Source organism: Pollicipes pollicipes, unplaced genomic scaffold, assembly GCF_011947565.3.
Source record: "Pollicipes pollicipes isolate AB1234 unplaced genomic scaffold, Ppol_2.1 Scaffold_4219;HRSCAF=4965_pilon_pilon_pilon, whole genome shotgun sequence".
Lineage (NCBI taxonomy): Eukaryota > Metazoa > Arthropoda > Thecostraca > Pollicipedomorpha > Pollicipedidae > Pollicipes > Pollicipes pollicipes.
The window spans coordinates 13,287,692-13,314,685 of record NW_023596448.1 but is presented as its reverse complement, the minus strand read 5'-3'; the positions used below and the strand labels follow the sequence as shown (position 1 = coordinate 13,314,685).

Here is a 26,994-nt window from a genome sequence, read left to right as displayed (position 1 = left end):
TTCACTGCACTAATTTGAGCACGCACTGTGCAGGTGTTATGTCAGTCAGCGGCACTCCAGACAAACAGCCACAGAGAGTGACAGGAAATATTTCACACGCGGCACAACGTACAGTACTGCGGCTTAGTTACGCAAAGCCCTGAGCGGTGGCATTACTCTCACACCGTCATGTGGTGTTAGTTTGTAACACTCGTTAAACTTGTAGCAGCGTTATTAGACAATACACTCATAGCCAAAGTTTTTATGCACTGCGCACACGTTTTTGGCCTTGGCATTCTTGACCCTGAGTCGATGTCCAAACTTGAGGGAGGCCCAAGACTGAGAGCCTTCCTACAAACACGTCTTGATGTGAAACTATAGCTTTTCACACGTTCGATGAGTCTTACATCACCCCTCCGTCATATCATTCAACAAAATTTTAGCCAGCACACTGAGGTTTATCTGAGCTTACTGGGGCCTCGCAGCGGCATACAAATGCATCTGTCTCTCATGTTATCATCCGGGCCATTCAGACAATCCCATAACAACCTAACTTAACAAACACATTTAAATAGAAACTGAAATGATAGCGACGAGAGCGACCGTCAGTGATATGTCAGTGAAAACATCGGCCCTGTATTCATTCGCGGAGCCTAATTTATGCTCCATCCCAGGGGCGTTATTCTACAATCGTGGCGCCGAGACAGCTCATGCCAGCCTGTTGTTGACAAGCCCGGGGGGAACTGTATGAGATGCTAGTTCGGCGAGTGCCAAAGTCGGCTGGGCTCCAGCTCCAGCGGCACGACACGACTCCGAGCCCGCCGCGGTCTAGGTTGCGGTATTGAGCTCACTAACGACACCATGTTCGTCTTCGCCCCGGGGATGCGTCCCAGCTCAATGTGTAATGTTCCATCGGGTTCAGTTAAAATATACGAAAATAGTCACTGAATAACTTAAACATTACGCTTAGGTCATGAACTAATACATTATCTGGCAACGAAATTCGAAACTTAAGGAGGAGAATCAGAGAAAGGTGGGGTACCCCGGTCCCCGCCCGTTAGATTCGCCATGCCGTGGAATCCTTTCCTGAGTTCATACGAAGCCAAGCGTTCCTGATCTGATACGGGAGCACGTCGCTGGCACTCCGCTTAACTCTTCGAGACCGCACCAAGTTTGCGTACTGCTTCTTCGATCTGATGGAATTTAAACGCAGAGCCATGCATCAGCTGAAGTTTGAATGTCCAAAACAATTTGCCTTTGTCTAAAGTCGCCTTCCTCAGAGCATGCTTATGTAAGTCTGCGTAAGTACGTGCAACTTCAAATATTTTCGGAACGTTTACAATTTCGGAGCGAATACAATTTTCACCCAGAGCGAAATCCAATTTTCGGAACACAAATTTAACTTAAGCATATCAAAAGCGTATACCTCGTTTGTGTGTTGCGTCACTTTGTTTTCCTCGTTTGTGATCCGTTTTTAACCGATGTGAATCCGCAACCTAACTATGCTCTGTTTAATTGTATGTTTGGAAAAGAAGGATGCAATGGTCACCTGACCTGTTGTCGTTTGATTTTTACGAAAGATATAGCTGCCATGTATTTGCCAGTTTGACAATGTCGCACCGGGAGTGTAGAAGTTATGCTGACTAATCAAATCATCTCATGAAACACATGAGATGATTTGGCTCGAGTGGACGGCGACGTCATACGAATTCACATGGTCACGACACAGAATCTGCAGCACTGCGCTGCAGCGTTCCCACCTCTGGTAGCCTCCCTCGTCTGCTTGGCGATGTCCTTCAGCTTCTCCTGATGGCTGAAGGATAGGTAGTTGCTGACGTCGTGGGTCTTGTGCACGTCCACGCCGTGTTCCACGGCCAGGCCCTGCCCGGCGGAGGGACACGGGAGATCAGTGCTTGTGACATGCGGCGCATGGGAGCTGCCGACGTTATAGGAACTAGCGGCCAAAGAGCCACTTGCCCGTATACTACATGTTATATACATGTACTTACATGCGCTCATGCAATACAGTCCATCCCCGTGTGAAATAAACCCGTCACTGTCCTCAGCAGTTCTCCATTTGCACCAACCGCGGGGTTATTGACACCCGCTCCGCTGTCTCAATAGCCATTTGCACCAATCGCGGGGTTAATCACATGCCCTCCGCTGTCTCAAGAGCCATTCGCACCAATCGCGGGGTTATTGACACCCGCTCCGCTGTCTCAATAGCCATTTGCACCAATCGCGGGGTTAATCACACGCGCTCCGCTGTCTCAAGAGTCATTCGCACCAATCGCGGGGTTATTGACACTCGCTCCGCTGTCTCAAGAGCTCATCGTCGGATCAGAACAATTTAGGCGGCAATAGATGGCCTAGTCACGAACCGTCGTCCAACCTCCCCTGGAAATGGTTACGATGGCATCTGTCACGTGACCCATGACATCACAGATTGCACGAAATACCTCAACGATCATCCAAATTTCTAAAGAACTGAGCACCTCCGGCGTCCGTTCCCACGGTAAATATACATTTCTCAGTCACGTCAGTGAGATTGGGATTCGCCCTTCATAATTATACCACGACCGCAACAAAAATTGTGAGTTAAGGTCAGGTAATGCCTAGATGGCAAAATCCCTTGCAATTGTTTGCCATTTTGGTTCACGCCACTAACAGAGTCTAGTGCAAATTTATACTTGCCGCTCATGGACAGCAATAATTTTGCCGATGAATCCTGCTATTCGTTCCGTTTATCACTTTGGTGAGCGCATCATGGACGTGCACTTCATTGGCCCACGAGTATATTAGTGTAATTCATAAGTTGCCTGGTTCTAAAATTTGGTATCATTTTGGCCGTTGGGCATCGGCATGCGGCGCATCGGAACGGGAGTGTGTCCAACTACAGCAAGACGGGAGAACCTACGGCGCACCGACAGCGCGCCGTCGCGTAGTTTTCGAGTGCGAAGGGTGGTAAGACGCCCGACGCTGCAGTTGGTTACATGTAGTGCCCAGATGGGTCATTATCCTATAGCACTCTGTTAAAGGTGATAAAGTTATTAAAAGGTGGCGGGATGGACACAAATACCAGTCGGCTGCCAATTGCCCCGAAAGTCCAAGACCCATGCGTTTGAGTGAAGTAACTCGCCGAAGAGGAACGGTTAAGAACCACCCCTGATATTTATGCTCACCTTTGGTTCTAACGAAAAGCCATTCATCGTAAGAGTATTGGAGAGATCATGTCAAAGGTCCGTGGCAGGTGGGGGATCCGTGGATGCTTCATTAACCGTAAAACAGGCCTGCATCGATGCGCGTCAGCCATTATTGAAAGAAACTACATCTTGCGGATCCATAAATTTTTGTCGTCCAGGTATTACGCTAGACAAGATCCTACTGCGAAATACTGACGCCAATCGAAGGAGTAAAAGCGAGGAAGCACATCGGTTTTCTACCGGGCACGGAGTGCCACCTATGCCAACCAGATGAACAGAGTGTGTATGGAATTTTCGGAAATCTTGGTGGTGTTACCACATACACATACACACGCACACACACACACACACACACACACACACACACACACACACACACACACACACACACACACACACACACACACACACACACACACACACACGCACACACACACATACACACATGCACACACACACACACACATATGTATATATATATATATATATATTATATATATATATATATATATCTATACATGTATATATACATATATATATGTATACATATGTAAATATGTATATATATGTATATATATACATATATAAACATTCCAGATTGGTTGACGTCGATTTTTTGTTCCAACTGAGACAATTTTTTGTTACGACCATTGGACAAAGATCCAGGATCGCAGCGGATTTGCTGCTGAAACAAGACACAGGAACTATCACAGGCCCTGCTTATTACCCGCGTCATGCACCATCGATCACTCGTCTGGATATTCGCAAACATAAAAGATACTCAGTGTGGAACGCGCTAACTCTAACTAACAAGTGGCAGAACTTACCCCGAATGAGCTTCTCAACCTCAATAATCATCAGCGTGGATTTATTACGAATCGTTCTACATGCATGGCTTAATAATTTATTCATGTCAAATACAATCCTGGTTTGTCACATGAACGTGACAAATGTTTATAGTCAAGACTAGGTAGCAACACAGCACGGCTCCGAGAAGCTGCAATGGTTTCCGGACGAGGGCGCTTGATACGAAAACATCTTGGGCGACGTCGACAGCTGGAAAACGTGCCGCTCTAGAGCAACAGCCACCACCGACCTCATGACGCGCTCACTTCTAAACTTGGCGAGGGGGGTGAACAACGACCGGACCGCCTACGGGTGCGGGCGTCATTTGGGGTGCTGAGGACGCCAATGTGGTCCCGGCGCGTAACAAAGCTAGTCATGCTGTGCCAGCCCAGTGACTCCAGGACCAGGAGATAGGTGATCTCGAACTCCCGCCCCGGGGACGACCCTGGTCGCGAAATTCACAACCTTTTGCACGCGTCTGAGAAAGCACGCGACGCCCCGTCCCAGACTGAGCGCCAGTACACTATCTCAGGGAAACCTGGGTCCGAATAAGTAGTTTGCTGGTTTCGACTGCTCTCGGGCGTGAGATGGTGACGAATCTTACATGCAGGCTGAAATTCCACTTTTGGACTAAGCTGGATGTGTGTGCTTTCCCAAATAGCGTACGGTCGATGGTGACTCCATGAGTTCTCACGGACGGTTATTAGGTCAATATAATGTTGGTGACTTTAAAGCGAATGTTTCACATTTGGAGATGCTGAGGCAAGCATGAGATGTAACAAAACAAGCTCACTTATAAGTATTTATATACTTTTGGAGTGGGAAAGACCACTCTAGACTGTACTATTCTCTGTTTAGTATTCATGATCCTCAATGCGGGGCGGTTTGATTATGTCATGGTACCTTGCGTTGCATTATGAGCGAATTGGCGGCCATTATATCTGGAATTCGTGTTCACGAACGCCGGATATGAGCGCCTTGAAAAATACATTTTTCTTCGCCTTGATCGCTGCATGGCTTATGGAATGGCAGCACTTGAATGACGTCATTATGGCGTCATGAATGCCAAGGTGACTTTGAAGTACTCCCCCGGTATACCTTTCCAATTTTTACGGGCGTGTAGCCCAGAATCTGGAGGGCTCAAGAACGGCAGGATTGCAAACAGCACAAAAAGGCCTTCAAGATGGCTATTTCAATTCAAAACCCCATGTATGTGTGGAACACTCCCTATATGTTGAAGAGACGAGATATAATAATGGGCTAGGGTGTGGCGATTAGAAGAAGGGTAGTTTTGATAGAGTTCGTCTTTGGAGAATCGGTAGTGAAGTTAGATGAGAAGGCAAGGTTGTTTTCCTCCTGTCGAGAGTTTATGGTTGACAGGTGGTCCGAGTAGACCGAGTCGAGAAGCCGGCTATCAACGGTGTAGGAATGAGAAAAGCAGGCACCCATCAGGTCGTCCGTAAAGATTCGGTAGATGATTAGGTTAGCCCGAGACTCCTGGGGATACCGTGGGGCGAGGAAAGTGATGCTGAATCACTTCTAACCACGCGTCACCGTCCATTAAGATTATTCCATAAATGTCTTGAATCGATTCCCAGCCACTGAAGCTCGGTCAGTAGTGCAATGCGCGTGTTGTGTCATGAGCTTTCAAAGCTGTTTGGGGTGATGGTACACATTGTCCCGATAAAGGAGGAGACAGCGTTGAAAAGTGAAAGTTTGAGGGACTTTGGGTGGTAGATTCTAACTTCTGACCGAACTAATCATGGACATCCGTGCACTTCGCATGGAAGTGATTGGCTGAGAAGTATGTTAGCCCTACTGGCTGATGCGAATCATAGATGGGTGGCACGAATCCTTTCGGTCTGACATGTATAGCCTGACCATACCCGTCTCTTTTGGTGTCGTGGTGTGGTTCCGTATAGCATGCTGGACATTGGAAGCCAGGCGGTCGAACCGGTGGGCGGATTACACCAAAACGATCTAAAGCTAGAAATGAGAGCGCTAGCTTTGGTGCGTAGAAGCAAAAGCAGCATTGTAGCCCATCACTTATGACGTAATAACCCTGTTGCTTAACCTGCAATGTCTCCGTAACGTTTTTTTCCAAAACATCAATTTTGTTTTGCCTTTCATTTTTACATAAAGCACCAAAATGATAATATACTTAATCATACTTAATAATATCCCAGAATATTGATTCTGTTTTGCTTTTGCTTTTACATAAAACATCAAAATTATAATATGTCTAGTAATAGTTAATATATAATATAGCAATGCTTAAGATTTAGTAAACCTGCATCGAAGGGTACAAAAGTATTCTAGATACCAAGAGGGCTACTTAATATTGTCACCCCCCACCCGACCCACAGCAGTCGCAGGTTAAAGCAGTTTTACCGTTGACTTCATTGTTAAGCACCATATCCCCTCGCCATCGGATAAGGCCAGGGAACACCTGAAAAGAGAGCATTTTGGAGCCAATCTTAAAATATTTCAAATCGTCTTTGTCAACCTTTGCTTTGTGTATGCGCTAATCTGTATTACCAGGCAGGTATGGCGAATTTCTGTGTTGGCGTGTGCCTGGGAGATGAAGGTTATCAACAACGCGAGGAAAATAGCTGTCTTAATCGACTATCGACTAAAGACAGCTACAGTTACGGCAATGGCGGATACAGCAAGACTAATCGAGTGTCCAAATGCTAATCAGTGTGAAATCCTTGGGAAAACATTGCAATAACTCGTCCTGCTGTACGCAAATGCAGTTGCCACCCCTGCATGGCAGCGCGGATTCTACCCGGCTTCAAAGCACCACTCCCTGGCCAAGTCGAGCGGATTACTCCTCAGAGTACCTCCTCAGAGCAGGCTCGCAACAAGAGCGGAATCGCTCAGTGCAAACAGCTGTCTTATTGGAAACCCGTTCGCCATCTGGCGACGCTGACATCATGTCCCGCCGATGGTCGGGGCGAAAACGCTGCCCAGTCTTCCCCTACCTTCGATTGTGCCTTCAAGCTGGGAAGACATATATCGTGCCCTTAAGTTCGCCAAAGCATTTGGTATTAGTTGGCAGCACAGTCTTCCTTCCCAGCACCACTACAAGGCTCGACTGCACAGCATACGCACGGAGGAAAAGCCGTATTCACCAGCACAGATATACTTTTTCAGTGATATCCTGCGCTCACAAAGCAGACCCCTGCCAACAGCGTGGCTACAAAGCCACGCCTGTATCAGGTTTTTTCGGTCCGCTCCGCGATGCAGTGAAAGCATCGCGGCCTCAGCCTATTGGATCTATTCTTGCCTATTGCGCCGCGCAGCCGTGAACGACGCATCGACGGCGCTGTGGGCAGTATCGCTTTGAGAGCGGCAGACATACGATCGCGAGGCGCGGCGTATGCGCGGAAAAGGCGGCGTGACAGTCGCGGCAGCGATCACAACAGCTGCCACAGGGACTGGCCCAATACGACCGTTTCGCCACAGAAAGATGTTTGCCACGCCGCTCGGTGCCAATATTCATCAGCCTTGCTCGCGCGCAGCGGGGGGGGGGAGGGGGCGCGTTTGACACATGGCTCTGACCGTGGCGCGTGTGAGGAGGGGCGGGGGGGGGGAGGCGTATGGCGATGCACGAGGCGAAGCGACAACGCTCACTGATATACTTGGACAGAAGTTCGCACCGAAGTGCTCGCTAACCTGGCCTTCCAGACAAAAACGACTTTGGCAATGACTGTTGCTCTTCTGATTGCTCTCGATGCGTGCTATTCGTGACACGTCTCAAATGGCAGGGATGTTACTTTAAACCGTCCGAGCTTGAAGAGACAATATAGTTATTTTTAGCAGCTTAGGCGCGAACAGTAACTGGGCCAGGTGAAAAAGCTTACCTGCAACAAGATGAGCGTGAGCTGTTTTAAAGTCATACTTATCTCAAGCCTTTACTTTATTTTCAGAACCAAGCACGGCGATAAGCTGAAGAACGGCACCTCACAATATGATGCGTGGCCCTTGGCTACATGATCTGTGGTCCATGGCTACGTAATGGGTCGCCCTTGGCTGTATGATGTATGGCCCTTGGCTATGTAATGGGTGGGCCTTGGCTATATGATGCGTGACCTAGGTGATGGTGGCTATATGATCTGTGGCCCTTGGCTATGTAGTGTGTGGCCCTTGGTAATATGACGTGTGGGCCTTGGCTATATAATGTGTGGCCCTTGGTTATACGATGTGTGGCAAATTTTCGACGCAGTGTGCGGTATCGCTCCAGCTTCTTTTTTCCCGTTCTGGAGATATCAAGTGGCAATAAATGTCACAATCGCCTGTAGCCTTTCAAAAATTCTTTGATGGTAAGTCATGGCCACGTAGGTAAACCGTTAACCCCCCACCGCAGTACTACCGCCGAGGAATGTTGATAGCAGTGCCGCCAATCATATTTCCCATGTCCTGCTGCCTCTCTAGCGGACCCACTGTTGGTGGCCATCCCCAAGCAGACCCCATCTGATCAGGCATCCGGGCCGTGCGACTGCGCGTCTACTCCGCAAGCCCAAAATGGCGGCACAACAAAGACGCACGGGTAGGGGGAGGGGGGGGGGGGCAACGCGTTCCTAGCCCGTTGTGACACCGAGCAATTACTGACCACCGCTGGAGCCTGTGCCTGGTCCAGCTGCATCGGACGGGCGGACCCCACGACAGCCGGCCAGCGCGTGACGCAGTGTGTCGGCCCGACGGGCCGTCTCCGCCACAGTGACGCGACGCACCGGCACCGACGTCTCACCTGTCCCCGTCACGGACGCGCGGCCGACCGCCTGCCAATATCACCTGCGCTCCCCGCCGGGCTGGTTGCCGGGCCCCTGGCGTCGCCGCAGGGCACGGCTGCACGCGTCATTGCCGCGGACGCCGCTCGCGCCTGAGAAGGCCACTGAGCGCCAGCCGGGCGGGGCCGGTCCCGGCGGGTGTGGTGGTGAGAAGGCGCCGTGGTTAGGGGCCGGGATGACGGGAGGTGGTGGGGCGACTCACCGACTCAGGCGGCTATACCGGGGATGACGGCAGGTGGTGGGGGCGACTCGCTGACTCAGGCGGCTATACCGGGGATGACGGCAGGTGGCGGGGCGACTCGCTGACTCAGGCGGCTATACCGGGGATGACGGCAGGTGGTGGGGGCGACTCGCTGACTCAGGCGGCTATACCGGGGATGACGGCAGGTGGTGGGGGCGACTCGCTGACTCAGGCGGCTATACCGGGGATGACGGCAGGTGGCGGGGGCGACTCGCTGACTCAGGCGGATATACCTGGGATGACGGCAGGTGGCGGGGCGACTCACCGACTCGGACGGCACTCACTGGACATCGCAATCACCCGCATGCTGATAGTGATATCCAATAAGAAATGACGACCCATCTTACCCGTGTAGTCTCCCGTCCAAATTGTTACTGAGGCGTTCCGCACTGGCAAAATTACGAACTAGGATCCGACCGATCTCGAAATATGTGATGCTCGCTTGGCGCACGGAGGACACGCTGTGGTAGCGGCACTCCGTTAGGGTAGCGCCAACCCAGATTATCTTTGACTGGCGGTCAAATGACAATGCTGTATTAAATCCCTGCGCAGGGAAGTACCTCGCATCAAGCGAATTCGTTTTTGCACTAACCTGCGATGGAGTCCTGGATATGCATACTTTGCTGAGAAAACAATGCGTTTGCTGTAATAGGCACACAGGGACAGCTGAGCTCCCACTAACGTGTTCTGATCGATAGGTCCTAAGCACCGCTGACTACGAGTTGCTAGATAATTGCATGCACTGAGTTATGCCTCCATAATTTCCCACTTAGTACGATTGTTATCGATCGTAGATTCACGTATCCGCGGCAAATCCGTCAATATGGACACCAGGCATTGCTAGTTGCGTATGTTACGGGGGCGCTAAAATCACACTTTGAAGCGGCTGCTTTGCGTTTTTATGCGTTCATGGGGCGCCCAGAACCAAAACACCTCTTCCGATGAACAGCATCTGAAGCACGTCCCAGTAATGCACCTTGTAAATCCCCGCATGCGAATACTAAGCGCTCAGAGCCCAGGGAGCCTCTCTAAAGCCAGCGGAATGAATGAGCCGTGAAGACTGCTCGTTCTAACATTTTCAGTGACGGGGACCCCTCAAGCTTCGTTTCGTGACTGCCGTCAGGACTCGCACCAATGTGAACAGCCATCGCGCCATCCAAGTATCTCCAGGTGTTTTACAACATCTCCGGTTGACGATCCCGGCGGACGATTGTCGGGTATGACGGCCTCCAGCGCGATTGTCGGGTATGACGGCCTCCAGCGCGATTGTCGGGTGTGACGTACTCCAGGGCCATTGTCGGGTGTCCCGGCCTCCAGCGTAATTGTCGGGTGTCCCGGCCTCCAGCGCGATTGTCGGGTGTGACGTACTCCATCGCGATTATCGGGTGTGACGGCCTCCAGCGCGATTGTCGGGTGTGACGTTCTCCAGCGCGATTGTCGGGTGTGACGGCCTCCAGCGCGATTGTTGGGTGTGACGGCCTCCAGCGCGATTGTCGGGTGTGACGGCCTCCAGCGCGATTGTCGGGTGTGACGGCCTCCAGCGCGATTGTCGGGTGTGACGGCCTCTAGCGCAATTGTCGGGTGTGACGGCCTCCAGCGCAATTGTCGGGTGTGACGGCCTCCAGCGCGATTGTCGGGTGTGACGGCCTCTAGCGCCGAACCCGCGCGACCCATCCCCGAATTTCCTCACGGTCAGGAAGATTCATGCCCGGAGCGGACCATTCAAACTGGACGGATGGCCCCGGTCACCAGCACACCAGCCTGCGGATCGGTGGACAGCGCACCAGCCTGCGGTTCGGTGGACAGCGCACCAGCCTGCGGATCGGTGGACAGCGCACCAGCCTGCGGTTCAGTGGACAGCGCACCAGCCTGCGGATCGGTGGACAGCGCACCAGCCTGCGGATTGGTGGACAGCGCACCAGCCTGCGGTTCGGTGGACAGCGCACCAGCCTGCGGTTCGGTAGACAGCGCACCAGCCTGCGGATCGGTGGACAGCGCACCAGCCTGCGGTTCGGTGGACAGCGCACCAGCCTGCGGATCGGTGGACAGCGCACCAGCCTGCGGTTCGGTGGACAGCGCACCAGGCTGCGGTTCGGTGGACAGCGCACCAGCCTGAGGATCGGTGGACAGCGCACCAGCCTGCGGATCGGTGGACAGCGCACCAGCCTGCGGTTCGGTGGACAGCGCACCAGCCTGCAGTTCGGTGGACAGCGCACCAGCCTGCGGTTCGGTGGACAGCGCACCAGGCTGCGGTTCGGTGGACAGCGCACCAGCCTGCGGTTCGGTGGCGGCACTCGCCAGTGTTCGAGAAGCGCCTACTAAATTTATGTTCGACGATTTATGGTTTTGGGTCTGCTGAGGGCTTATCGATTTACGGCATCGCAAGCGGCGGGAAACGCCAGAGCTTTTCCGATCCCCACTCTAAAAGTGGCTGCGTCTGTGAGGCCATGCGGAACTCGTTAGTAATGCTCTTTATTTGGTTGTACAGAAAATTAAGTATTTCTCTAAGGCCGCAAAATGAAGAGTGGATGTTGATAGCAGATTGGCCAGATCAGAGCGAAACTTCCGAATCAAACAAAAGCAACTACGGTAATTGTATCTATTCATGAGCACTCACAGCAACGAAACCGAGCAATTTGAGAACATGTTTATGCGTGTTGGGTTATGCAATGCCCCACTGAAAATGCTAGCATTGTAGACAGCAAAATACTAGTAAATTAAATCAAACCAGTGACCCTGAATATTTGTTTTCTATTACTTTATACCAAGTCGTACCTTCTGCGTCTATCCCAAAAAAGCTGTAGTGAGTTATTTCTCAGTGGTATAGCCTGTATAAAACGCCGCGTAAAATGCGACCATTGCATCTTATATCACCACAGAACTTAAACATCTGTAAACTTCTTCACCTTGCTATGAACTAAGAAATTATAGCTGGAGATAATTCTATGAATGGAAATAATTTTTTAGCGCGGAACCCAAAGGAGCGCTTCCCTCACCTCCACAACGTTCGACCAGTCATGGCTGATGACATATGTTGCACGCAATCTAGACCAATCGGCGACTAGCCGCAACCGCAGCCTAAGAATAGTAAGAAAGCCTGTCCGCATGCCGCCTGTGGGATCAGGAGCGCCGAACGCCACGATACTCAACTGCGGGTATAAGAAAACAGCTTTGTCGTAAGCGCTTTTGAACATATAATGACAATACGTCCCAAGATATAACTTAACACAAATGATAATATTTAATAACAGCGCAACAAAGGTGTCAATTCACATCCTGTCAATGAACAAACTCATCATTCTAGAGATTTTGTCTGGCCCCCACCGTGGCCTATCTAGGAGCACATCAAATCCTTGTTAACAGGGTCATGGTACGTTACGGTTCAAACGCTGTGTACCGGCGGACATTGGGGCGCATAAGGAAAGAAAACAATTATCAAGACGTTTATATATTCCCAGCATTTAATACGAGTATGGCGCGCCTGCGACAGACGTTGCTAATTATTGGCGCTGAAACGGCAGGTGCTTTGTGCGTCTTGTATAACGTTGCCGCCGCTCCGGCTTCGCGCGTGGGAGATGGATTTTCAGCGGCAAAGAAGGACGTGTCTGGCGAAGATGGGTGAAAGGTGCGTATCGTTTCACACATGAATGCTGCTTCGATACCCCGATCTTCCTCGTCATTTTTTTCACAAGTGAAAGCACGGTATACTTACCGTGGAATTGCATGAGTTTAGATCAGTTAGTTTGATGAACCAAGGTCTTTGCGAACAGAACAAAATTGAGAATTTCTTTTAAGCATCAATTAGATCTCACACCTAAAAGCATATCTGTATGCCTGCATTAACAAACATGTGCATTCATTGAGAGTGGTTCATTTGCTTACACCATAAAGGCTAGCAATGTCTGATTCGTAACATACATCACCTGATCATAATACCAACACGCATGGCAACAATCTACATTCCAGCACTTTCTGGTCATGCCCACATCTAAAACTCAATTGATCTTGTATATTGTTCTAGGGTCTACACATCTGAATCCTTTTGAGCCTGATTTCTAGCTTCAGAAGCAGCGCACTTATATGCGGGAGCAATGACTGGGATTCAGCTGTTGCCTGTTCATTGTTAATGGCCTCCAACAAGCAATGAATGTTCATGAATTATAATTTGGCATACCGCATGGAAGTGTTTTTAACAGGTTTGACAAAAGTATCAATACTATGCAGCCTAAGGTTTCTAGCACAAGTTTCCCATGGTATCAACACCTACAAAAGCCCTCAGAATTCTGGCCTCGCCGTGAGGGAAGTAAGTAAGTCTGATAGAAATACTGACGAGATCATAATGCTGTGATGGTGATCATATGCAAACAAAACATCAGGAACTTCAGCCCAGCGTGGTCTGGGCTATGCTGGCACACCCATGCACCAAACAGTCTGCACATTGATCTTACCTCCATGCCATTCAGCGGATGCCTTTTGCTGACTGCATTGTTGACCTCATTCAGCTGTTTGACAAGGCCTTATTCATTTGAGCACCTTTGGTACCGCTCTACAATGTATGTTGACATTTGGCTGCATGCTACATTGCAGTAGGATGAATTTGGTCTCTTTCAAGGGAGTATTGCCCACTGAATGTCCTTGTAATGATCATGTTTCCGAGCCTTGTGTCAGGCTTACATTTCCCAACCCAACCGAATGCTACATTTCTTCTGGCCAGTACACAAACCTATGTTGGTGTTTGATTATTCATGAGAACTTCCCAGTTTTTTAAAGACAAACTTAAAAGCGGGTATCATGTGTATCATGGCAAAAGTATCACTGTGTGTTGTGACATTTCCGGTTTTCACTCTGTTGGATTTTATCGATGACATGCACTATTCATTTTTTAATTCCTTCAATTTTATTAATTTCATTCTTTTCAATGATGTTATAATGGACAGAGCATAATGCCAGGTCAATTGCATGTTCCACTGCATTTCCGTTGCTCTCCTGCATGACCATAAACATGATAACCATTTTCATCTCACAGCTCATGTGGCACAGAGTGACTAATGTTCATTTAATGCTTGTTTTTTCCTGAACCATTTTCCATCCTTTTCAGATGAAGAGTATCAGCACCCAGAAGTTCTATGGGACACCCCGGAATACAGTTATCAAATCATCTCTTGCTCTTGTTGCCCAGTCTTTAAACACCAAAATCTTCAAGGCTCTTCGTTTTCCTGTTCGGCAAAAAGCAAGCTGTACTGTCAGCGTGCCAGTTCTGTTTAAGGACCTTCACTACTTTGTGAGCAAAAGCGTGGACACTATCCTAAAGAATAGTGAGACACACCAGCGAGGATGGCGTGTGCGTTGTGTTAGTGCAGTGGGAGACGCCAATGAAGTAGTGCCTTCTGAGTGCACTGTAAGGGTGAGGAGGATGAGAAAGGACAAGGAGTATGTGATGGAGGATGATGTGATGAAAGAAAAGTAGAGAGAGCATGGGTATGAGCTGGTAGTGACCATGTGGCGTAAGCGCAGAACTGGAGTCCTTACGCCCTATCTCCATATTCTTGGCCACCACTGCCATGAAATTAATTCACGCGTGGGTCGCCTAGGTGTCTTTGAACAACAAAATGAATAAAACCTAAATCATTTCGTGACCTCAACATACTTCAGTGCAACAAACTTCAACCAGGCCCCAAAGCAGATCCTTCTGAGGCGAGCAAGGGTCCTGAATCACCTGCTCTGTGGGTCAAAGAAGGGCGCGTCCAATGCATGAGTGTGCCGTGGCGGCTGCACATCGCAGGCAGACTTTCTAGAACGCTGCGAGGAAGCGCTGCCTCTACGGAGACGCGGCCAGTGACCCAGCCGCATGGAAGATGGTGCGACCGGGCTGGACAGCCACCGAAGCCGTGGTGTCGCCCTCGCGTGTAGGCGGGTCGTCGTATCGGCGGCACCGCCGCCTACTGTTATGATTGGCCTTCAGATTTGTGTGCAATCAAGAAACCTCGTTATTTTTACTGGTTTTCGTTCAGAACTTGGATTTTTGCTATGTCTGTTGATTCTACGGTTGTGCTGAGTTGCACTTGCTGTATTCGAAGCGCCGTAAATGCATCACCCAATCGTCAGGCTGCCGTCCGTTGACAGGTCTCCGGGACTGAAGCTCAAACCAAGGTCAACGGGATGAGTTGAAATTTGATGAAATTCTCATTGATGAAATAAGACCTTCAATTTTCTGCGCAGACAGACGCAGCGCCGTGACCAGATTCGGACACGGCGTGCAAGGGGGGGGGGGGGGGGGGGCAGCAAAGTGCAGTGACTATGCCGTACATATTTTAATTTTTGCATTCTCTGGTTCTGCTGAATCAGCTGCTGATACCAGGGCCCCGTTATAGTTGCAGTGAAGCAGCTCACATCAATGCATACGTTTATGCGCAAACACATTTGCACCTGAACGTTTTTATGTTTATGCGTAAAGCCATTCACGCATATACATTTCTGCATTTATGCATGAATGTTAAAACTTGTAGACAAGCGTCGACCTGCGCACGATTGTCCCGTCACTGACAAGGACAGAATGCGCGCATGCCATATCACGGACGTCCTGCGCGCAGGTGACACCCGTGACATCCATTAGTTTAACTGAAATTCGCGACGACATACTAAATCACACCAGGAAATGTGTAACGCCATCAAACGGGGAATTAAATTATCTATCATTATCCGCCCTAGCAATGAAATGATATGATATTTTAACGACCTGGTGCTGCATCATTTGAATGTTCCGCGTGGGCGCTTCGCGCGGCAATTGAGTTTACACGTGGCAACACCCTTGACATTGCTCTGATTTAATTACTTTGGCGACGACATGCTCAAAGCTTAACAACTATTTTTAACACCGTCATGTAAAGAATTAAATTCTGCACCAAAATATGGACTAGCAAAGGATAATTTATGACTCCATGGCACACGGCGTACGCGCAAACACAAAATTTTACTCCTGAGACAACACCGCGGTAAACACACTAGTTCAATATCCTGCCACCAGGGTCAGCCGCGGCGCCACTAGTAGTCATGTCCGCTCATGGAACGTAACGAAGAGATGGCGGTTATCGCGCACGACTGGGCACGGGGCGCTTATTAGCACCATGGCTATGATAACGTTTTGAACGGACAGTGATCAGCTGCGAAGCGTGCTTTAAGCACGAATTAAAGCTATCGGAAAAGGTGCAGAGTGCTCGCAATTGTCAAGATGGCGCCCATAATGCACCTTCACAAGACATTACTCGTTACATATCAAGGTCAGAGGTTTTGCCCGGCCAAATGTGATCAATGTCTAGCACAGGTGGACCACAAATGTGCTTTGCTTACGACGACCGAGCTTTGCAAGCCAGTGCCATAAGAAGCGCACCTGACGATCATTCGTCACACGCTGCAGAAACCGCTCCACAAATGAACATGCTTGTGCGTGGCTGTTCGCGTCCGTGACACAGAAACTCCGGCAAGGCGTGGTAACTTGCATAATTTTCGGGATTGTGCTGTCGTCATAAATCAGCTAAGTTTGCCTTTCCAAATGAAGTTGGTCACGAATACGACAAATGGCCCACAGCTCAGCCAAAAGTGTTTCCTCCTTTATAAGAAGTTCTGAAGAGAGCTAATACGGATGGCGTGATTGATAACCACGCATGGTTCTGCAGTGTGAACGAGAGCATGCCCCAAATGCAGCAGCAACAGTACGTCCTAGAGCTGACTCTTACAACGTTCGGCATTCATATAAACATCTAAGCGAATGCGAAACTAACCCGTTCCCACTCCCATGCACCGACCCCATACTGTATATATATATATATATATATATATATATATATATATATATATATATATCTTTGCCACATAGGTTTAACAGCGATATGTCCAGTTGCTGGCAACGTCTATTTTGGGCGCGCTATCTCTTGGTCAAATGCCACTTTTCACGGTGGACTTGATGAACAGATATGAATCATTTTGCATATCCGCGTTCATCGACCCAGCAGGCTTCTCATCGACCCGGCACCTGCGCCGCCTCCCTGAAATTGGCATGAGGCACTGTGTCACACCCCACGACACGTTCGCCTGTGCCACTGGAAGTAACCGTATAGACTGCGGTTAAGTACGCAATATCATTGAAGGCAACGACAACGTAACTTACACTTACATGTCGGGACATAATTTGCACATAACTTCACCTCTTGCGATACCAACCGACGAAAAAAATACTTGAAAAGACATAGACAATTTCCGCTAGTTTTCCGTGTTAGGCCAAGATCCATGTCCAAATCAGCCCCCTCGCCTGCGAGCGTGAACGGCTGGCGCATCAAATTGCTATCCGGTGATAGCTGAGCGGTTATGACCCCGGATAAGATAGGCGTGAAATCGCTGTCCGCCGGCGCCCGTCACCTGCCCCCTAACAACGGTCGACGACCGTAACGCAGCCGGACGTGGCGGGCGAGCGGCCGCTGCCGCAGCGCCCACTCTCTCCGCCGGGCCATGAGATTCGGCGGCCGCATTATCTGCACCATAGCTGGCCCATTAGAGACACAGATTACGCCATCAATTGTCGCGTGCGGTCCTAATTAGACAACGTCAGGGCGTGACGGGTTCGTCGCTCACAGTCCGTGGCACTGATTGCCCAACCGGAGGCGGCACGGGCTAAATGTCACGAGCGGCGACGTCTAATGAACGTCATCTCGACGAAACGAGCGTTCGGACCTGTGCCAGCCGGTCCTCGTCGCCTTGGGGTATGTTTTGCGGCCGGTCATGTCGTGTGGTGGCCTTGGCCGTGTGTCGTAAACTGGTCTGCGCGACCACTTCATGCTGCCAGAGGAGTACCGGGGGAGACAAAACGACCATCCTTCCTATCCACCGTATCTTTAGCAATATTAACGTATTCCTTAAAAACAGTACGCATCAAAAACATCATTGAGTGTCTAAGTGCAAGCGGCAGGGTTCCGCAATACGTCCCAAGGCCTTAAACCCGCGCTCTGCCTGGGCCTCCCGACCACCTCGTCCATGGTCATCGTCTCAGCTAGCAGCTGGGACGAGAGTGCAGTGGGCCGCGGGCCCCCTGGCGGCGATGGCTGTTTTTCGTTATTGTTATGAATGGAGCTCAGATGCAAGCGTTCGGCTTTAGCGCCAATCCACTCATCACAGCATATACGCATTCATAATCGAATTATCAACAAACAAACAAACAACCTCGCCCTAGGGAAGCTGGGGGAGGCTCTAACTGTTCCTCCCCAGCTTGTCTATTGTTTGAGCAAGATACACCGACACGAAAAACAGCGTATTTCTTGTCAAAATTTCAATGGACCCTGCCTTTTATTTTTCGGCCATAGTATGACCTAGCCGGTACGAAAATGATTTAATGACAGACGATTGCAACTTAAAGCTTGCGTAGCCACTGCGCCAGAACTACCCCAGCGCGGCGTCATGAAAACGACACCATGGTCTTCCTCTATGTTTAGAGCATAATAGGACGCGTTGGTGGCCCGTGCTAAGTGAACTTGCGATCTCGCTGAGTATTGTCAATGTTCCCATGGTGAGCACCGACAATCTGTTTTTGTGAAATTCTTGGTAGCCAGGAGTGTATTTAGGTTAATATGAAGCAACAATATTTCTAAACCAATTTTGCACAACTTCAATCAGCGAACGACTGCTGTCCAACCATGGTCATCCTATGTCGCTTGCCTTATTTGAACCTGGAACCCCACGGCTTAGCTAGCATGAATCAGCGTGATCTCAAGACCTCACTTTACCGCATGTCTTCGTTGGTCGTGGTTGTCCGTTTGCTTGCTGGCACACTTGGGACCTAAGTTATGCCTGTACTTCACTACATTCACATAACGTGACATGGCCCGAATCTGACAATGCAAGTCAGAATGGGCCGATCGGCCAAACTTGGCCGATCCATCGCGTAAGCCTCCGAGAACGACCTTATAAGACATCGGGTCACAACTGATCTCGTAATATGACGAAACAGGTTTTTACCCTCACATCTTAAGCGTAAGTTTTTACCCTCATATCTTCCCCCGCTGCATCGGAAAAACTGGGGCGGGGGGAGTGATCGATTGGCGCCTGCTGGTAAGACCAGGGCTCAGTTCCAACGCGTGGAAGTCGAACCTCAGACGTGTCAAGGTTGGAACACATCATCACTGTGATTCACACTTGTGTTTTGTTTCGGGTAATTTTGACTTTGTGTGTCTCGAGAGAAGATTGTCCCAGGCTTAATTCACAGCGCTTGGACTTACCTTGGCGTGTACCGCACGCGTCACGTGCATGCACACGCTCGTGGGATATCATATTATGAGAATAACATTAAAGGAGGTGTTAGACGCTTCCTCATTTTAAAACATGTTGGGAGACATTAACATTGAAAGGATAGTAAGCGTCTCCATCTTACTGACATTCTCCTAAAGCCCTGGATTTACATATAGACTGGAACATAACTGAGCGGATAAGATTGCGAATATAAAACACCACTGAAGCGTATGATTGGCTTTTCATTAACCATGCGAGCAACAAGACCAAACCAATCTGGCGGCGAAGTCATTTCAGCCGTATCACGCCGCTGACTCAAACCAAAGCGTAATAACACTTATTGAACTGCTGTTAGTGGGATTGAAGCCTTGTGAAGCCGTGCTCATCTGCTACAATGAGGAAAATTTGGGGCCCTCGCGGGTAAAAATCCCGTTACCTAATCCACTCGCTACGCAGGGCGCTTTGCCCACACAAAACCGCAGCCTATTCCCAATCATTGTTAACACCCGTTTGTCATTTTCCAGCAGTTCGGCTATAAGTTATGGAAACTTGTCGGAAACGTTTACACCCAGATTTTTGCCCTTTTACGCTGGTCATACAACATTGGTGCGAAGGGAGTCGATTATAATAAAATCCTGCACGCAGTATCGTTGTGTACCATCTTTAACTACCTACATGCCATGTCGTAAAAGGAATTGCCCATTGAAAAAGGAATTACCCGCATACATGCCCATAATTTTTCAAAAATATGCACCAAATCTAAGCCATCGCTCATTCCATATCGACACTTATTGGTTTACCCACCCGTGAAGTCCTCTGGGAGACACGTACAGTTAGACATCGTACCACCCAGCTGTAGCCGATATGAAGAGGCAATCAGCAATACTGCCTGTCACCCTCCTATAGTTAATTACTAGTCCCAATGGAATCCCAGCCGGAAAAATCGTCCAACAGCGACGAACTCCACCCTGTCCACCACCATCTTCCGCTTGCCCACCTTGATGGCGTCCGCGATCATGCTCCACTCGGTCTTGGTGGATCGCACGATGACGATGCGATCCCAGCTGAAGCGCAGCAGCAGCGACACCACTGACTTGGAGATCTTGGTGGACGGCGGCCGGGTGCGGGCTGTCGTCGGGTACGTGTCCTTGTTGGAGATCCTCGGATCCGAACATTGCTGCCGGGAGAAACGGGAGTTATTGGTGCGGTTGGGTATGGGAAGATCTCCCAAGACACTCGGGTCTAACCGTGGCTGCCGGGGAACAGAGGAGTTTGAGGGAGTATCCGTTTTTGAGATCATCGTACGTTAACATATTGCCTGAAACAGGGAAGCTGAAGATACGCACGTTTGTTGAGGCCATTGATATCCGAGCTTTGTCGCCAGCAGATGATCAGACCTGACAATAATGGACAATGTTTGAGACCATCTGTTCCAAACACTGCTGACGACAGACAGAAGACTTGGAATAGGAGAGTTATGAATACAGCTCCCTGTTCGAGGCCTCGAAAACACTGTTGCGGTAAAGAGAAGGGTTCGCCAGCTGTGGCACGCTAATGTGTTGGGGATTGCCGAGCTTAAGCGTTGTTATCCTGAGGCTGACAGTGACAAACATTAGTGTTGGAGAAGAGCAGTGCTTCTGTATACAAAATGGAGGGTTATGATGACGTAGCTCAACCATGTGTAGTTGCACCAAAAAGGTACCCATAAAGCAGATATGAGTTGCTGTAAATGACAGTGTGTTCAAGAGGTCACAATTGTTTGCCGATGTTTCGTTTGCTTTCCCTCTAGCGGGCTCTGAGTTTTTGTACGCGTAGACAAACTAATGTTAGCTTGCACTCACCTAATTTTTCGAAGCCTTATTTATATACATTGCACGTCACATTGGTGGTGGCGTTGCTTGTAAATAATTTTGTGCAAACTTTTTGTTTTTCCGAGTTCGGCAACTGGTGGCTGTGAACTCAGGATCCGTACTAAGCAAAGCAAAGCTACAAAACTAAGCAGATAATGCAGACAGAACTTGATTATGTTTCGACAAAGCCCAGCACCATAGGGGGTCGGGGTTCAGCGCGCCGTGAAAAGCACGACGTCACGTCTTCACCTCTCCGGGTCTTCCCTCTGGCCAGCAACCGACTCACCTCTAGGTCAGATTTGGACCAGACAACGCGCGCAATTCGATACTGATACACAGCATTAGTATGAGAGCCTGAGCTGCCACCAACGTTTCCCATAAGGAGTGCGGCCGGACGAGGGTCGGATCGAGCGCATGATTTTTGGAAACCACGATCAGAACACAGCACCGATTTCCCGAAGGCCAAGTTTCAAGAGCAAGCTGCCGGCTTTCTTCGGACGTGGCCCTGGGAACATCTTAGGGTCATTGTCCCACCTAGCTTTAGACTGATAGCGATCCTGTGCAGGACACCGCTCTTCTCCAATAACGCTGGCTGGCGCGGGTGTATGACGAGAGCGGTCACGTTACGGGCAAGACAAAGATACAGCACATACCGAACATGATCATATCACAGCTCGCAGCCAACCCCTTGGCTCATCTGCTGGCCGTTATTGCTTGGAACGGGCGAGCGCTGCGGGTAGCTGTGATTCCAGCCTGTATCGACTACTCTGGGTAAAAATAAAGGGTCAACGATCCACGGGCTTCGACGCCGATCGCTACGCTTCAAGTTGTTTTTAATTACTCGGAGTGGACGTCGAAGCTATCATGAGCTCTGCGTCGACAGCCATAATACTAAAAGGAGCGTAATCTCGTCCTGCAGCGACGGCGGGTCCAGAGCGCCGCCCTCGGACTCTGGCTGCGGGAAAAGCCCGCAATGGTCTCCGGTGTGGAAACAGCTTTCCTTGATAAAAGCGACTCAGATTTTCTTGAAGTCAAGATATATGCCAACCCCTGCCGGAAGTTGGCCATCTCGGAGAGGGTCATAACCAGCTTCTCCCCTGGTTCCCTCGTGTCTCGCAGCACCTAGCCTTTATTCCTGAAATACGTCTCAGTTTTTTAACAGTTGTGAATTCGTGGGACACCGTGCGAGACAAGTTGCAGGCAAACTGCAGTGACATTAACTTTATCTGCACCGAACACCGCACCCGCAGTTACAACGGCCAGCCGAAAACGGCCCGACCAGTGTCGTAACAACGAGATTCCGAGCCCGACCAGTGTCGTAGCAACGAGATTCCGAGCCCGACCAGTGCCGTAACAACGAGAATCCGAGCCTGACTGCCGTAACAGCGAGATCCCGAGCCCGACCAGTGCGGTAACAACGAGAATCCGAGCCCGACCAGTCGTAGCAACGAGATCCAAGCCGACAGTGTCGTAGCAACGAGAATCCAGGCCCGACCAGTGTCGTAACAACGAGAATCCGAGCCCGACCAGTGTCGTAGCAACGAGATTCCAAGTCAGAAAAGTGTGTGTGGGGGGGGGGGGAACTGATGGGTGTTAAGCAAAAAAGCGTCATTACGTCCAAACGACTGAATGGTGCCACGGTCGGTGAGGTGAAGGAGCCCAATCTAAAATGTGTCGCCCGTGTTTCAGCGTTCACACGGGGTATGTCCAAACATGCAAACGTCTTCATTTTATCACCCCGAAGTCCCAACACGCCAAGAAGTGTTTTGTTTGTGTTTTGTTTTGCAGTGTTTTGCAGCAACAATCTTGGATCATAAAGCTTGAAGGCTTCCAGAAATTTTACGGTAGCGCAATTTGGTGACTTATTTTCCTGCGAGCTACCACCATGCTGATTGGGGCTTTATGGCGCGTCGAGTACTAGGCCGTATAACGTCCATAAATAAGTAAGACAGACACTCAGGACTGCTCGTCTGAGTTTGAACCATCCCAAAACGTCAAAAAAGCGATGCGTAATGTTAAGGAATAAAAGATGTTCCACATTTGCGTGGGGTTTGAACTCAAGCATACTGTCATACTCATACTGTCATACTGAAGATTATTCGGTGAAGTTTCCAGCCCTGCCCATCTCAAGACCTGAACCTCTAGTTTCTGGCTTCACACCCGCAAAGATGTGCAGGCTATTTCGGAGCAATCAAATTCAACGTCAACAAGACATCCATTACGCCATAATAACGTCCTCCAAATCTTGCAATTCCATCAGCCATGCAGTGAACGAAAGCCAAGACAACTACATTTTTCGATTCTTACTTATCTGGCGTTCGTGAATACCATTTCCAGATATAACGGCCATCAATTGGCTTTCAATCAATTTGCGCAAGTTGCAATGACACAATCAAACATTGAGCTTTGAGGAGCATTTACATTACAGAGAAACAGTGCTGTCTAGAGCGGTCTGTTCCACTTAAAGGTGTACTTATTGTAATGAGTGGCATGACTACACCATATGTGATGCCTGCTTCAACATCTTCAAATGTGGAGCATTCCCTTTAATTGATCTCAGTGAAAATCAAAGCACTGGGCCGTTGAACCGTTGCAAGCACATTTACTAACTTACAAACGCAAACATCACACAAGCAAGCAAGTTACTTTTCGACATTTATTTGTTCTGCTTAGCGTGCGCAACTGGGATAAATAACGTCACATTACAACTTTCATCTACAGCTAAGTTCCAGAGCATGCTCGAGGCCGTAACCGACGCCGAGAAACGCTGGATGCGCCTCGGTCGCGAGGTGGCTTGGACCTCCTAAATCTTCTCTCGCCCCGTCCGTCCAACGTCAGGCTCGCGGGTAACGACTCGATTGCGTGGTCGGAGACTATCGACTCCCTTCGGACTTGATAATTGCCATCAGGGAGTCACACGAGGTCATGCGCCCCAGCAAGGTCGGCGGTCACACACACGACTGCGACCAGGCTTGGAAGACAAATGGTGCCACTTGCCGGATATGGCTGGGCATCCCACAGGGCGCACAGGAGATTCAGTCCTGTCAATAGTCAGGTGCGAGGCGTGAGTGACTGCATCAGGTTAATAGCACGTACGTGCAGCAGACAGCAGCAATAATACGGGGCGTGGCGAGCGGTCGACTAGCATTCATCTCTGTCCGGACGCTTCCCTTTCCTATTGAAACAAATGCAAAGTATAGTACTGATAGCTTTAATATAGTTATCCGCACTAGCCCAATATGCTACTTCATCGAACATACGCCTCAGCATTACTTCTATTAAACAGACCGCGTAGTCCCGCCCGGTCATCCATTTAGTTATTATTAGTTAGTAGTATTATTAGTTATACGCTGCATTACTTCTACGGGGAAAAATAAAACAATAAAATGCGTCGTCTTTACTTATACGCCACATTACTCTACTGTAAAAACCCCGTACACAATCTGAATGCTTCACGGTTAGACTGCTGAAAAACACATACTCGTCGCTTCTTCTATTCCTGTCATTATGGCTCCTGCAAGAATCTAAAGCATTACTTTATCAGCGAAAGCACTTTACCGGCCAACACCTACATTTGCTGCATTTGTGCATCCGGTGCTCACAAGCGGCACCGCGACTCAGATCGGTGCTGACGTCATCCCACACCATCACACCCGTGGGCGTCCTCTCACACCATCACACTCGCGGAGGTCATCCCACGCCATCACACCTGTGGATTTCATCCCGCCCATCACACCCGCGGACGTCATCCCACACCATCACACCCGCGGACGTCTATCCCGTTCATCCACCACCCGCGGCGTTGTCCACCCGAACACCATCCACACCCACGGACGTCATCACACACCATCACACCCCGCACGGAGTCATCCCATACCACTCACACCCCGCCGGACATTCCATCCCCACACCATCAGCACCCGAGGAGTCATCCCACACCATTACGCCACCCGCGGATTCATCTCACACCATCACACCCCGCGAACCTCATCCCGTCCATCACACCCGCGGAAGTCATTCCCACACATACGCCCGCGTACGTCAACTCACACCATTTGCGCCCCGCGGTAATCATCTCACACCATCACACCCGCGGACGTCCTCCCACACCATTAAGCCCGCGGAGTCATCCCGCCACCATCTACGGCCACGGGAGTCATTCCACACCATTACGGCCCGCGGAAGTCATCACTCACACTACCATCACAGCTGAGGGCAGTGACCGATCCGCGGCACCGCCAGGGCCTGGTCGGCATCGTTCACCCGCCGGCCATACTATCAAATTTGCATTCGAGCTGCTCAGGAACACCCCGAGGTTTGGAGGAAAGCAGCTGGCGTGACAGAGAATGCGGGAATGGACATGAAGCGAGAAAAATGCATTAATAAATTCAAACGAGCGTGAAAGATTGCAAAACTTCACGATTGCAACGCCAGGGTGTAGTTTTCTGTTTAACCGGGGAGAGTGTCTCCAGCTCCCCAACTTTAATGAGAAATGCAACTGCGGGAAAACCGGTTCCCCAAAGATTTTAAAAGCGTTAGCTATTTTTACTGTTTAGCACCTTCCTGCCCCTAATTATGTTGCCGAGTACACTTCTGGGCAGGAAGTAGTTTTTAATTAATTAACTTTGAGCAGGGATAAGGTGAAAAATAGCAACAGTCAATTTGGGTGTGATTGCGTTATCAAAGTTACTTGATATCATTGAAGCGTTACTGAAAGGCACATACACCTTTGGACAATACTGGACTTCGTCAATGCATCCATGTGATACAGGTATTTGACACGCAGTATTATCTATGCTCCAACTTGAGACCGCAATGATGACGGCATCGCGCGGCATGGAGCGGCACAATTCAGAAAAGCCTCCTTCCTTCTTCACATCTTCAGGTGCGCATTTCGTGCTTATTCAAGTTACACAGGTCTCAAAAGCCATCAATATCTCCAGCATTGACACCACGCCGCCGCCATGTCTTTGGAGCTTTCGAACTGCCAACCTCATAATCCATCCGACGATTCCGGCTGACCCCGGAGAACATCGTCGGATGGATTATGACCCCGGAGAACATCGTCGGATGGATTATGACCCCGGAGAACATCGTCGGATGGATTATGACCCCGCCCCTCTGCTGACAACATAAGGCGCTGGTTTAACCGAGCACACACCAGAAGCACCCGCATCGGAGACAAATAACCTCCCGGAACAGCGAGTGGCGCCACGCGTCATCGCAACCTGTTGGGTGGTAGTTTCCAGGGTATCACCAAGCCGGCCATCCGTCGTCTGGCTCGCCGCGGTGGCGTCAACCGCGTCAGCGGCCTCATCTACGAAGAGACGCGCAGCGTTCTCAAGGTTCTTCAGGGGAATGCTATCCGCGACGGCGTCACCTACACCGAGCACGCCAAGCACAAGACCGTCTCCGCCACGACGCTGCCTACGCGTATTGTTCGCTGCTGTACAGATATCGATGGCTCGCTTATTGCTCGCATTGCTCATCCGCTAAGATGAGCTCGCCAGTCGGGTGTTGCCGGCCCATCGGTGGTGCCCGCCCCGATAGGGAAGGTCATTGATTTGATGCACGCTACCAAGCGGAACGTATTTCTGTGCCCGTCAGATGAAACTGGACTTTTGCAAGGCTGTGTGGAGAGGGTTCAGCGTCATAAACTCAGACCGGGTGTTGGATGCGTCGTCAGTGGTCAGGACAGCGCAAAGTTGGCATGTACGTCAAGTGGACTTCGCAGCACTTGAACGTAACTTGCCCATGTTTGGTCGTAGGGAGGCCTGCCCCAATAAAATCCCTGATTTGTGCCACCACTC

The 26,994-nt window shown here is 49.9% G+C and overlaps 1 protein-coding gene across 1 annotated transcript in view; it reads right to left on the bottom strand.

Moving 5' to 3' along the window:
* The window catches only part of LOC119095840 (guanylate cyclase 32E), a 165,072-nt gene that overhangs the window by 77,890 nt on the left and 60,188 nt on the right, over positions 1 to 26,994 (bottom strand). The window contains exons 9-10 of the mRNA XM_037218692.1: positions 20,302 to 20,511; positions 1,740 to 1,860 (exon numbers count right to left, since the gene is read on the bottom strand). Coding sequence (XP_037074587.1) covers positions 1,740 to 1,860; positions 20,302 to 20,511 — 331 coding nt within the window. The remainder of the gene's footprint in view (positions 1 to 1,739; positions 1,861 to 20,301; positions 20,512 to 26,994) is intronic.